This window comes from Python bivittatus, unplaced genomic scaffold (genome assembly GCF_059951505.1).
Source record: "Python bivittatus isolate LINGU-HERP-01145 unplaced genomic scaffold, Pbiv_v1 ctg000310_np1212, whole genome shotgun sequence".
Classification (NCBI taxonomy): Eukaryota; Metazoa; Chordata; class Lepidosauria; order Squamata; family Pythonidae; genus Python; species Python bivittatus.
In genome coordinates, this window is record NW_028277054.1 from 3,437,833 (window position 1) to 3,451,838 (window position 14,006).

General features: G+C 46.7%; 1 protein-coding gene across 2 annotated transcripts in view; it reads right to left on the minus strand.

The window, feature by feature from the left end:
• The window catches only part of AXL (AXL receptor tyrosine kinase), a 48,202-nt gene continuing 34,196 nt past the window's right edge, over positions 1–14,006 (minus strand). For both annotated transcript variants that reach the window (XM_088139860.1, XM_025172430.2), the window contains 8 exons: positions 13,882–13,977; positions 7,080–7,157; positions 6,788–6,880; positions 3,999–4,120; positions 3,239–3,348; positions 2,371–2,530; positions 2,058–2,194; positions 1–1,628 (listed from right to left, as the gene is read on the minus strand). In XM_088139860.1, the coding sequence (XP_087995986.1) occupies positions 1,265–1,628; positions 2,058–2,194; positions 2,371–2,530; positions 3,239–3,348; positions 3,999–4,120; positions 6,788–6,880; positions 7,080–7,157; positions 13,882–13,977 (1,160 nt within the window). In that variant the 3' untranslated portion in view covers positions 1–1,264. The remainder of the gene's footprint in view (positions 1,629–2,057; positions 2,195–2,370; positions 2,531–3,238; positions 3,349–3,998; positions 4,121–6,787; positions 6,881–7,079; positions 7,158–13,881; positions 13,978–14,006) is intronic.

Genomic DNA, 14,006 nt, shown 5'->3' on the forward strand with positions numbered 1-14,006 from the left:
CTGGGAGTTGAAGTCCACCCATCTTAAAGTGGTCAAGGTTGAGAAACACCGAAATGGTCTGGGTTTATGTGACATGCTAACACACACATCCACAAATACCTAACCTAGGTTAAAACTACCTAAGCTTTGCAGGTTGTGTGAATGCAACCTCTAGAGGTCTGTAGCTTACTTACTATGTTGTGTGAATGCAACTCATGGAGGAATTTAGCAGGTAAATTTTTCCCCAAACCTCCATAGATGGGATGAGTGGGTTCACCCCTTATGCTAAGATGTTAACTTGGTTCATATATCATGCTACGCCATAATGTGTCTTGCTTTGGCTTAATATGCTGTATGAACTCAGCCACTGTGCTTTTGTAAACCATGATTGATGGCTTAGAGTGATGTAAGAGCCAATTGGATTTCATCCAATAAGACAGACATCATTAAGAGAAGAGTGGCATAGCGCAGCAGGTGAACCCAGCCACTGCTTGTAAGCCATGGTTTATGGCTAAATGGCTTCTGCGAATCCAACTCGCTGTGATTTATTCAGTAAATTTGGATTGAGCAAACCACAGCTTTGAGCAGTGTTTCTCAACCTTGGCAGCTTGAAGATGTGTGGACTGCAACTCCCAGAATTCCCCAGCCAGCATGGCTGGCTGGGGAATTCTGGGAGTTGAAGTCCACACATCTTCAAATTGCCAAGGTTGAGAAACACTGGCTTAAAGTGATTGGTGTATCAGGCTGCTACACAGCATCGAGAAGCAAAAGATTCCTGGTACTCATCAGGTAGACATTTGGGATGGAAGAAAGGCAGAAAAAGGGAGATCAGGTGGCTGTCTTCCCTTTAGCAGTGGGAAAGGGGACAGGGACAACCTGTGTCCTGCCAAGTTAACCACGAGCCCCTCCCCGCTGGATCCTGAGAAGTACTCCCTCTCTTCCCCATCTTTGCATCTCAGAATCTGCTATCTGGTTTCGTCTGATGTAAGCAAAGAAGGATGCCTGTGCCAAGATATGGAGAAAAAGTGGCTATGAGACCCAGGCAAGGGTGGCCTGCTTCAAATCACTCTATCAAGGAGAGTTGACCAAGGAAAGGAGGACCTTTTGCATCCCAACAAGGGACAGAGGTCAGCAGAATCAGGAGAGTGATTCCTTGTGGAAAGGATGGGTGTGAGTCTCAAGGGTTTGTCTTTGGAACTCTCCTCCTGGAGGGGACAGGGAGCGTCACCAGCAGGGCATCTTGCAACTTCTACCCCGCAGCTCATGTGCCTCCAGATCCTCCCTTTTAGGCTCCTTCCTCAGTAGCGGCACAGCTGAGGGCCTCGGTCAACAACCGGCTGTTCTCGTGGGGAGTGGGACACATCACGTAGCGGCCCTTCGCCTGCGGGGGATGGACCTCAGCTGCCGTCACCGTGGTCTTCAGCAGCTGGCTTTCCTTGGCCAGTGCCTCCTCAGGGCCCAAGCCCCCAACGGCACCCAGCTCTGCCTCTGTGGGGGCCACTCCATCGTCCATATTGACGTAGAGGATCTCCTCAGGATCTTTGGCCGGTGGGAGTGACTTGAGGGTCTTCTCCAGCTCCTCACATAGGATTTCAAAAGAGGGACGGTCCCGGGGATTCAGCGCCCAACAGCTCATCATCAGCTCATACCTGTGTGGATAAGAAGATGGGGAACTTATTTCTGAAGAATAGATTCCCCTGGTACTATAGCTGTAAAGACCCACGTAGCTGGCAAACTCAGAAAGTGAGAACCACATAGATTGCAGATAGGCATCTTGAATGCTTGTCTGGAGTACAAACATAATCTTGAAAACTCCAGCCACACTTATAGCAAATCAACTAAGACAGGGGCTCTTCCTTCCCATGGCTCCCAGGTTTTGGCTGTGTCACCTCTTCTCACCTCAACTATATTCTTCCTCCTCTGCTTCCTTTCCAGAGTTTCTCACAGAGGCACAGCGAGCTTAGATGGCAGTTGGTACCCCTTTTCAGGTCAGTGAGATTGTGCCAAACTTATTCAAGATGGGGAAGTGGGAACTCCTGTATTCTGACTGCACGAGAAACTAAGGTGGAGGTACTTACAGACTATCGAGGCAATCAATCGGCTGTTTGAGGCGGTTGCCTTGACGTAGGTAGTCGTAAATTTCACTGTTTTCCACCCCTGGGTAGGGCGTCTGGCCTCGTGTTGCAATTTCCCACATGGTGACACCAAATGACCACTGCAGAGTAGGAAAGAAGAAGGAATATAAGGAAGGCAGAAGGAAATGCAGCCCATTGGCCCACCATGGAGTCCAGATTCTTCCACTGATGCAGGACGATGGAAGCTAGTTCAGTGGGAAACAAATGTCAGCCCTGTCTACTGGCTAGTAAGTGAAAAAGGGAGATGTTGGCTCACCACATCGCTCTTGGTGGTGTAAACCCGATCTGCCAGGCTCTCAATGGCAATCCACTTCACTGGCATCTTGGAGATACGACCTTGGCGGTAATAATCGCCATTGTAGATCTTCTTGGAGAGGCCAAAATCAGCCACACAGGCTGTCATGCTTTCGTTTAGCCTGTGGAGGGAATGTGAAGGACTGTTGTAGAAAAGGGTTTGAGAGGGGAGACAAGGTGATAGTGTAATGGGAAGAAGGAATAACCTTGAGGAACAGATCGACAACCAAGATCATGGTCAGACAAAAGAAATCTGAGTCTGGGCCAGAACTGTAATCTGAGAAAGCATTTCAGACAAGACCCTTCCTAGTTCTCATGGAGATAAAGGGAGGAAGCACATTCAGACTTACAAAATTCTGTTACTATAACCTTATAATAAAAGTAGTATGAACATGCATGACTCTGATTTCCTAGTCTAGTGTACCTTGAAGGGCTGACATATAGCAATACCACTGTTGATCCCTTAAATCAGAAATGGGAAACCCCTTCAAATAGCCTATATATCCTCCAACCGTTGAAATCTGATGAGATTTGAGCAATTTCACCTCCTACAGGTCTGCTCATCTGAAATTTTGTGAGTTCTCTCATGAGAATAATAAAATATTCTAGCATTAAATTAAGTCTATGAGCATCCTAACCCAGGACCCTTCTGGATGTCTAGACTTCAACTCCCAGAATTCACAGCAATGGCTGGGAAAGTCCAAGAATTGAGGTCCCCAGATCTGGATGGTGCTGAGTTGCAATACACTGAGATGGGGCCTCTTGGTACCTCGTTGCTGAGCCCAGCTTCAAATCTCCCTTCTCAGGGTTCTCCAGCTGTACACACTCACATGCAGTTGCGGGCAGCGAGGTCACGATGGATGAAGTTCTTGCTACTGAGGTATTCCATTCCACTTGCAATGTCTGCCATGAACTTAACCAGAGTCTGCGTGGGCAGGTACTGTAAAGGAGGAAGAACACATCAGAGGAGACATAAACAAAGACGGGCTACTGGCCCCATCTCCTCCAGAAGAATTCTGGGGTTGGGAACAAACAAAAGACAGCTTCACACACCACACTGAACTAGCTAACATAGGTTTCAGTAGCTTTAGCTTCAGTGTGTGGCGGGAAATACAGCCACTGTATACGTAGGTGCTACAAAGCAGGCCACGCCTTACGCCACAATAATGTTGGGGCATTGCATGCTATGTGAACACAGCCTGACAATCTAACTCTAAGCTTTAATGTGATGTGTGAACCCAATACAGCTTTGCTATAGTGCTTGGAATCACTTCTTAATGGCCATTCCTTGATCATCGTGGCCTATCAGGGCTACCTGTAGGGCAGGGATAACAAGTGCTTCAGGTGGAACTGAACTACACATCCCAGGATCCCTTAGCATGGGCTTTGCTTCCCAGGGGTAAGCAGTCTCTTTCCAGATGTAGTTCTTGAACATCTGGAATTCTGCAGGTTTTCTGCCTCTGCTCTCGAAGCCCACTTGGGTGCAGCAAAACTAACTTCGTTTATTTTCTTGGAATTCTGTGCCACTCTCTGAATGGAGCCAACTGTTTCAGGGCTAAGAATAAATGATTGTGCGGGAGTTCGACATACCACTGGGCTCTCTCCGAGCCGGGAATATAGCAGGAAGCTGTGCAGGTCACCATGTTTCATGAATGGCAAGATCACAACAGGGGACGGATATCCTTCACTTTCTGTGTTTTGTAGACAGACTCCTTAAGGAAAGAGAGATAGGAAATTCCTGAATGCCCTCCAACAGATTAGGGCCGTGTTTCTCAACCTTGGCAACTTCAATTCTCAGAATTCCCCAGGCAGCACGGGCAATGGTGCCCAGTCCCTCAGGGCATCCCTGGATTCAACGAGCAACAAATTGCACCAGCCAAATGTCTGCCGATTGTGACGTTCCCAGACAGCGCAGTTTGTCATCTGCCGCCCCTTCTGGTTTCCATTTGAAGCCCAGGAGAGATTGCAGAACATCCACCCCTCCAACGATTGCAAAAAGTGGGACGCTGTGAGGGCAGGAAACCTTAGCATGAAAACGTCATCAGTCAACCCAGTGTGATGTGCTGGCTAGTCTTGCTCCACTCACTCTGGTCACCTTCCTGGATCTCCAGCGCAACAGCTAACCCAAAAGGTTGCATTTGGGCTCCTTGGCAAGTCCTTCCACCGTGCTATGGCGGAAAACTGGGAAGTAGACCAACTGGATCCCCCAGCAGTGAGAGACCAAACTTGCTCATCTAGCAGCAGAGAAAACTGAGGTCGTGCCAGCACCACTATTCTCAAAGAACAAAAGAAACAGGGACACGGGGGGGGGGGGGGGGAGACTTTCGCACGGCACCAGCTGCAGCATTATCTGTTTGGCAAGGGTTCACGGCAATCTTTTAAGAGTGCTTAAAAGTGGTCAGGAGAAAGGCAAGAGCACAAGAGGACTTCTTCTTCCCTTCTTCATCCTAAACTGGCCTCTGACCCCTCCAGGCCACACACCTGCCCCTACCCCTTGGCTTTGCCTGGGCTTCCCACTTGCAGAATGACCTTCGCGGCAGCCGCTTGCCCCGATCCGCAAGATTTTTGCATGCCTTCTGGCCGAATGTTGTTTTTACTGTATTCCTCTTTAATATGAACCAGAGGGCAGTAAAAAGGGACAGGGAGGAGGGACGGAGTGGGAGGCCCCCCCTTTGCTGCCTTGCAAACCCCAAACAAGCCTGATTTGCATTAGCCGAGCTTCCGCCCACCCGTCTGTCAGCCCCGTCCCAGTCAGGGCTCCCAACGTCCTTGCCAACATCTGTTTTCCCAAGCAATGTTCTTCCTCCCTCTCGCTCACAGCCCCATTCCCCAGGGGACAATCCGTCCCTTCTGCCTTCCCCAGCCTCCCCCCACAAGCCCAAGCCCTGTTTCCTTTCTTTCCATCATTTTTTTTTTCCCAGGCTCCAGCTGAAAAACGTTTGCCCCGTTTGCCCCTGAAAAACGTTTGAATGAGGAAAGGTGCGCTTCTCAGGTCTTCCCAGGTTGGGCCAGCTTCAATGCCGGATGATGTAAATTGGCACGTGATGAAATGTCATGTCTCAGTCCCGGAATTTATTATGAGGAAGAACCATGCAGGAGGGGGAGGCAGTCCTTATGGGAAAGAGTAGGTAAATTGGAATCCCTATACTGGTGTTTCTCAACCCTGGGAACTTTAAGACGTGTGGACTTCAACTCCCAGAATTCCCCAGCCAGCACAACTGGCTGGGGAATTCTGGGAGTTGAAGTCCACATGTCTTAATGTTCCCAGGGTTGAGAAACACTGCCCTATACACAATGTATACACAGTTAGCTGTCCTCAGCACTGGCTGGGGCTCACAGGAATTGTGGACCTACACCACCTTTCGCCTACGGTAGGGCAGATCTGCACCCATCCTCTTTTGGGGGCCCTGAGAATCCTCTTTAAGCACCACTGCCCCAAATCAGCAGCACTCAAAAGCAGGAATCGCACAAGCGCAGGAACTTCAATCCCCAAAATATGGAATATAGTTGAACAAGATCGAATACTCAAAAAATTATCCCCCATTAAAAAAGAGGCAAAAAAGACTTGGAAAATCCAGACAAGTCATCCTGTCCTGAGAGCCAGTTTGGGGTAGTGGTTAAAGGCACTGGACTAGAAACACACACAAACACACACTCTTCTCCTGGCCAAATAGAAAAGCATTGTATAAATGGAACAAATTTCCTATGGATCATTCTTGGATCTAACTGTGATCAGAAGGTCACCTTTGGGAAGCTTTAGAGAAGTTTGTCAAATCTAACTCACAAATACTACACAAGGAAAACTGGGTCCTTATTCCAGTGCTTCTACAGTTGATTTCTCCCCAGTTGTTCAGTGTGATGCCTGAGAGAGAACTTCCATCTTCTCTCTCTTAATGAAGAGAGTACTTCTTTGGCCAGCGAAAGTGGATGGATCCTGAACCCACAAAAACCTCTTGGATCTTGGGACCAGCTCATCAAGTCGACTGAGGAACAGTGGGGCTCTGCAGCTCTCTCTCTCTCTCGCAAATACAGGGAGTCCCCAGTTTAAGAACGAGTCCTGTTCCTAAGGTCTGCCTAAGTTGAATTTGTATGTAAGCTGGAAGTAGGATTGTGCAAGGAACTCAAATCATTGCGTGTTTAGCTCGAATTTTGCTACCATAGGCTCCGTCCTTAACTATGGGTTGTCTGTAAACGTGGCATTCTTAACCTGGGGACTACCTGTATCTAAAACTCCTGTCTTGCCCTCTTTGCATCAACACTTCGCCCTCTGTGCTCCTTGGCCTGGGTGACCACTCTCTGTGCTAGGAGGAGGAGATCCTGGATGTTATACGTGTCTGCAAGAAGTAGGGCATACAAGAAGAGGCATTCTTGTCCCTCACCGATCAGCTTCATGACGTTGGGGTGGTCAAAGTCCTTCATACAAACAGCCTCACTGAGGAAATCCTCCATCTCGCTGCGGGTGCATATGGCAACTGCCGAGAGAAGAGAGACATTAAAGTGTTGAGTATCTCAAGGATTTCTGATGGGAAAACTTGCGGTTCAGTGCCTGGAGATCTCTGGGCATGTGCAGAGTGGGATTTCTTCAGGATAATTGTGATCTCTCTCAATATATTGGGGCTGGGACAGCTCCCCCCCCCCAAAAGGGACTTTTTTTTTCTTGTGGCTACTTACTCTTCATTGTCTTGACAGCTACTTTAAAGACAGCCCCATCTTGGCTGAGCTGGCCCTCCATGACAGATCCAAATTCTCCTGCCGAGACAGAAAAAGCAGAAAGGGCTTGTGAGCAAGGGGAGAAACACAGCCAGGAATATCAGAAATGTGATGCCCCAAGAAAGGTGGCCAGTGACTTCTCTATTTTTTTTGTTTTAAATCTTCAGAACAATCAGGCAAAGCAGAAGAGGCTAATATTTAATCCCTACGCCAGTGTTTCTCAACCTTGGCCATTTTAAGATGTCTGGACTTCATGCTGGCTGGGGAATTCTGGGAGTTGAAGTCCACACATCTTAAAGTGGCCAAGGTTGAGAAACACTGCCCTAAGCCAAGAAGAAATTCTGGATTGCACCAACTGCCTACACCTGCACAACTTTTCCAACTATTTCAGTTTCCTTTAAAGGCTCTGCTGCCAGCAAGGGAAGTTAAATAGAGAAACAGGACTTTCTTAGCGGTGGCACATGGGCTTTGGAATGAGTTCCCTCCATCTCTTCACCAGGCTCTATGACTGCTAGTCTTCTGAAGACCAAAAGTGGCTGATGTCCTCTGCCACCTTTAGAATGGGTCTGTGGTTACTCACATCCATCCAGGGTAGAATTGGGAAAGATCTGTTATGATGGGTACGTTTTTTCTTTTAACACAATATTGTTGATAAGGAGAAATCTCCTATCGGATAGGAGAATCAGAGCCTCTTACATTAACATATTGGTCTGTTCAAAATGCCAGCCGTGGGGTGACTTGGGCCAGTCCCTCTTTCTCAGCCCAACCCACCTCACAGGGTTGTTGTTGTAGGCAAAATAGGAGGAGGAAGGAGTATTAGGTATGTTCACCACTTTGAGTTGTTCATAAAAGTAATAAAAGCGGGATAAAAAAAATCTAAAAAAGGGGGGGGGCTTTGCAAGGGCCCGTTGCAAGGCCCTTCCTACCGCACTGCTTTGGGACAGGTATCACAAAACTCCTATAACCTGCTGCTTGTGCCCACATGGTATGGAAGGAATCAAAAAAAGTGTGTGTGCTTTTACATTGGAGATTTTGTTTGGCCTTATGCCAACATTTCATTTCTCCTTTTTCAGTAATAACGCCAGGGCAGACAGACAATTCTCCTACGGCCTTCGCGTTATGAATGTTCAGGTCACAAATCACGTTGCCAAATTCTGTTACTTGGCTTCAAGATCGTGGCACATACATGCCGAAGACAAAATTCCTCCTATATTACTTATTTGCTGGTTTTTTTCATATTTGTCAGTTGCTGTGTTTCTTTTAGCTGTAGTAACGTTTTGGATTCATTCTTGATTTTGATTTGAACTTAGGTAGGCTGGCCAGGGGTGGAAGAATTTCAGATGACAAGGAATGTTATGAAGTTCAGCCACGTAGCACGGAAAAGGGCCGGCATCTGAAGCTTCTAAGGGAATAAATACACCCACACAACAATATGTCATTGGGTGAGAATGACAAAATGCTCTTTTCCCCAACCCAGAAATTACCTTGAGCCAGTCCTGCTTGAACAAAACAAAAAGTAATAGATCAGATAAGAAAGGGAAAACACCCAGATTCTAACTGATTTCCATGGAAAAATGACTGATTTGCACATTTCCATGGAAAAATGACTGATTTGCACTCTGGGCTTGCAAATAACATGATCGCCTGGGGTAAGTAGCAAATCACCTCTAGGCGATCAGCTAGAGAGATTTTACGACAATTGCTTCCTCCTTCCTGCTTTGATGGTGTGTGATTAATCTAGCCAGGAGCGGCTGGTAATTTTTGTGGAGGATTCTACTCAAGCACAACATTGAAGGAGCAATAATTACAAACATTTACAGCAAATTGAAAATCCTGCTCTTGACAGTCCTTTACAGAAGTTCCATATTTTGCTCTTTCTGACTCAATTTTGGGAACTTGCAACCTTCAGAAAGGCCAATGGCCTTTGGAATGGTATTAAACCAAACAATTTGCAAGGAGGAGAAGTCGGTACGCCCATTCAAATAGCTAGTTGAATGTGCTTTCCTATTTATCTGACTATATTTATAATTTGCATGTCAGCCAGCTGGTTATAGTGGTTAAAAGCACCAGGGAAGAAACCAGGGAATTCTAGTCCTGCCTTTATTGGGCACGAAGTCCGCTGGGTTGACTTTTGTCCGGTTCCGTCTCTCAGCCGTAGGAAGAAGGCAAGGGCAAACCACTTCCAAAAATCTTGCAAAGAAAACTGCAGCGACTCGTCCATGAAGTTGCCAGGAGCTAACAACGTGCGTGTGCACACAGACACAAAATTATACATATGTGCATATAGCAAGGCTTGGGTTGGGAGAGGATACAAAATGCCAGTTTGGACACTGGGTGAAATAAATAGAGCATCAGCCACTCAGCTGTGGTCCGTGAATGGCCTGCACCATCAGGATTGGTCCTTAACCACAGTTAGTGTGGCATCTTTGAGGCACAGTTAGAGGGACTTGTGGTGAGCCCTCCAGAGCACAAAATGGAGCCTCCGGGTTCACAGGCAGTCCACCTTTCTGAATGCTGGAAGTTGGGGAAAAGACAACTCTAGCAAAGAGCCATTGCTCGATGCTTTATTTGTGGGCTCTGGAAGCCTGGCCATTCACTCTCGGAAACTTGATGCTGGAATAGACGGCTTCTTGACTTGATCTTGGAGACCTTCCCTACCTTTTTAGGCACGGAATACAATTCTGGAAAAAAGTAATAGCCCCGAAGCTGAAAGAACCATCCATCTTCCCTGGGGATCATGTAATTGTAGCCCTGGCAGGAGGAAAGGAAATATGGGCAGGTGGGAAATCCATTTCTCCATTCTCTGCGGGAGCCTCCAAGCCCCTTGCAAAGGGACCTGCCTTCAACACAAACTCCACCACTAACATTGCAGGACCAGAACTGACTTCCAGCCTCTGACTCAGCTGCTCCTGCGGCCTTCTGAAATTCAGGGGCAATTCCAAATCACAAAATCCAGGCTGTGCTCGCACCCCCTCCAAAAAAAATATGTGCTGTAAGAATGGGTTGGGAGGTATGAGCAGTAACAGGAACCAAGGCAATCAGAGCTGATTTTGAACGGTGCCATTTCAGGGGCAGGCTTCAGCCTCCAAACATCAGGAAGCTAGAGGAAAAAGGTAATTCTGAACGGTGCAAAGGGCTTCTCTGCTTCCACTGGGTTGCCATAAATTAGATCTCTAGCCAAAACTTCCATGGCAGGGAATATTATTAAGTTGGGCATCAGCAATTCTTTAGTTGCGCAATGATCTTTGAACTTAATTTGCTATGAAAACTTTTTATGTTCAGCCAAGAGAAGCACAAAAATTCTAGAACTAAATGCGTGCGTGCGTGCATGTGTGTGTGTTCCTTCACATCAACTTAGCCGCCTTCTTTTTCTTCTCCTCTCCCTTCCTCCCCTTCTCAAGATCAGTTTGTAAATGACATTTAGTTTTGGATACTTCCATGTATTCGGGAACAGAAGGCTTGCCCAATCTTCTAGGTTTCAAGGACGGGTTAGTAAGTGGCAGCTGTGAAGTTACACCCATCTCCCAGGGAGAATTTGTGGGCGAGATGCTGTGAAGGGGGAAGACTTATAAAACCTGGGACAGGAGGGAGGGAGGGTGGGAGGAAGGAAGGAAGGAAGGAAGGAAGGAAAAGAAAAAGAGGAAGGAAGGATAGGAAAGGGGAAGGGGAAGGAAAGAGGATAGGAAGGAGGATAGGAAGGGGAAGGAAGGAAGTGTGAGAAAAATATATCTTTGGTGAATCTTTGGGTGAAAAAGACAAGTTTTTAGAGGCCTCAGATGAATGGGATCTCCTTAATAAGACTGAAGCATAAAGGAATGTGGAAACATCCTTGAAGCTGATGTGAACCAGGCGGGTTGTAGACTCCTTATCACAAACATCCCCATAGCAACCTGGGCATCTGCCCTGAGGGAGGATGCCTTCTTCCTGGCATTTGGCACCTTGAACTAATTTGTGTCTTCTTCTCTGTGACACTATTGTTTTACTAGCAGATAACAGATAACAGAGGGGCAGAGAGTAACTTGAGAATCATTGCTTATTTAGGCATGCCTGCATCATCATATGAATAGGTATGCGTATATACGTTCTTTTTCCCTTCCCCTTCTTGTAGAACTGTATAAATATCAGCGCATCCATTTTGCCTGTAGGGGAGAGCCTCCCACTAACTTCTGGTGGGGTCCCCCTCCAATACGTACTGCCTAATAAACACTGCAGTGAAGCCCTGATTATTCTGCATTTTGCAAAATTATTATTTTGCAGAATAATGCATCCTGCGTTTTGATTCCACGGAAGGAAGGAAGGAAGGAAGGAAGGAAGGAAGGAAGGAAGGAAGGAAGGAAGGAAGGAAGGAAGGAAGGAAGGAAGGAAGGAAGGAAGGGGGAGAGAGAGAGAAGGAAGGAAGGAAGGAAGGAAGGGAGTGGGAGATAGAGAGAGAGAAGGAAGGAAGGAAGGAAGGAAGGAAGGAAGGAAGGAAGGAAGGAAGGAAGGAAGGAAGGAAGGAAGGCAGGCAGGCAGGCAGGCAGGCAGGCAGGCAGGCAGGCAGGCAGGCAGGCAGGCAGGCAGGCAGACGATCGATTGACAAAAGCGTCTCCAAATGTTTTCCTCCTTTTGAAATGCTTCCAAACTAATCCCAGCTGTGCTTGAAGGAAACATTTTGATTTCCTAAGTAAAGATCAGAAGGAACGTCTGCCAGGCCTCTGACCTAAATGAGCAAAACAGTCCTTCATTTTCTATTTTGACAGCAAGAAAGCCAGGGGGAGTGCTTAGTGTAGTGGATTATTATGGTTGTCTTAGAAACCAGGGTCTACATTTACAGCCAGTTTATATGTCATGAAGCTATAAAGATGGATTGGGGGCAAACCCCACCCCCATTGCCACCCAGGGCAGGACATAAGCGATCTAACCCTAACCCAGAGAATGAAACCATTAGCAAACGAGACAAACCATAGTTTCCTTCTCTGGCTTCCTCCAGGAGACTGGAGACAGAGTTCCACATCCACAAATCCTACTACATTTCTGAGGCACCCCACTTGCAAGGGGCACAGGTGTGCTTGTACAGTATTGTGAAGGGACGTGATCCTGGTCTTGGGAAGGGGGAAGAAATGAAAATCAGGAGGAGGGGAGTTTCAGAAAAGATTCCTTGGGACGAAGAGAGAGGAAAGTGAAAAAGAAGATCAACATAGCCCGACCTTGATTTTGTTGGGTATAAGATGGAGTAGAGAGAAAGCATCAGGCTTTCTAGCTGCTGTTATTCTACCCTACAACAATAAAGAGCATCACTAAAACCTTGGCTGGGCCTGTTTCTTGACCTGCCCTACCTTGAAGGGCCGACGGCTATGAACCACCATGATAATTTAGTGCAGAGGTGGGCAACCTACAGCGCTCAAGCTACTTTCAACCCTCCTCTCCAAGAGATCAATTCAGGCACCTGGAAAAAACGTTCTGCCCCTTTTGTCACTTCCTCGGGTGAAAGAGGAAGGTGTCATAAAAGAGTAGAGAGAGGAGAGATGCCCATTTTTTAGTTGCACTCTACCCACCATATCACCCTCAACAGCTGCCCTTGAGGATGCCAATCCCCAGAAAAACAGGATTGCCCACCCCAGCTTGATGTGACGTATGAATGAAGTCATACTGAAAGGAAAAAGAATTGCTTTTGATAGGGTCTCTTGTGCAGCAATTCTCACATTATCCCAGAGGAAGCCATCTTGGAGATGATAGATAGATAGATAGATAGATGATAGATAGATAGATAGATAGATAGATAGATAGATAGATAGACAGACAGACAGACAGACAGACAGACAGACAGACAGACAGATGATTGATAGATCTGCTGCGTTGTTCTATGGTGGCAAAAAATCTGGAGTCTGGTAGCACCTTTTCTGACCTACAAATGTTATTAAAAATAATGTATTAAAAAGCTCGCAAAAGCTTCTGACTTCTAATAAAACATGTTAGTCTGAAAAGGTGCTCCTCGATTCTTTATTTTGGTGTGGTAGAAGCTCAGATTCAGTGTCCAGAGAAGTCTCGCCTTGTCTACTTCCTCTCACCAGCCAGAGTTTCTAACTCCCTGCTCTGGACAAGAAGACAATTTAGCAGGCCAAAAAATGAGACAATTTTAAGAGTCTTCCAATGCTCTAAGAAATTCCAGGGACTGAAATGGATTGTTACGCAATACTAATGAACTAGTAGGCATCCAAGCAATGATTTCCGTGATGCAATTGGAGGGTTTTCCCCCTAGGATAATTTTGCAAACGTGTGGGCTATTTTTTTCCCCCCCAAAGTTTGCATGTGTTTAATCTTATGCAAGCATTGCAGTTGTGGATTATTATTTTCCTACATATGCAAAAGGAGTCTCTTGGGCTTGTCATCGGCTATGCAAGCTTGGGGATGTTGAGAGTGTAATCAATTAGATGATCTGCCTCCCCCCCACTCCTCGAATTTAGGTACTATCAAGGCAGGGTCATCCACAGGGAGAGGTCAAAACAGTTACTATAGTGGCTTCAAGATCGAAAACACCATCTTGACCCCACCCCACAGATGTCCCTCTCACCAGGTCCAATTAGGTTGGCGGGGAGCTGCTATCTGCTGCACTCTTAACGATATTTATTTGCTTTCTAATTAGATTTAATTGGAATGAAATCAAGTTTTGTTTTTCAATCCACACCTGCCCATCTCTGTCCCACCCTGCCCTAACGCTGAACCAATTTTTCTCAGCCAAACTATGGCCCATTACGGAAACCTGAGAATGGCCAGAAGAACGTACCTTCACCGAGGGTCTTCCCCAGTGTCACTTTATGGCGGTCAATCATTACATCCTGAAGCTTTTCCTTCAGCTCCTCGCTAATGCCCAGACTATTCACTGCAGGAAGAAAAAGAGCTTCATTTTGC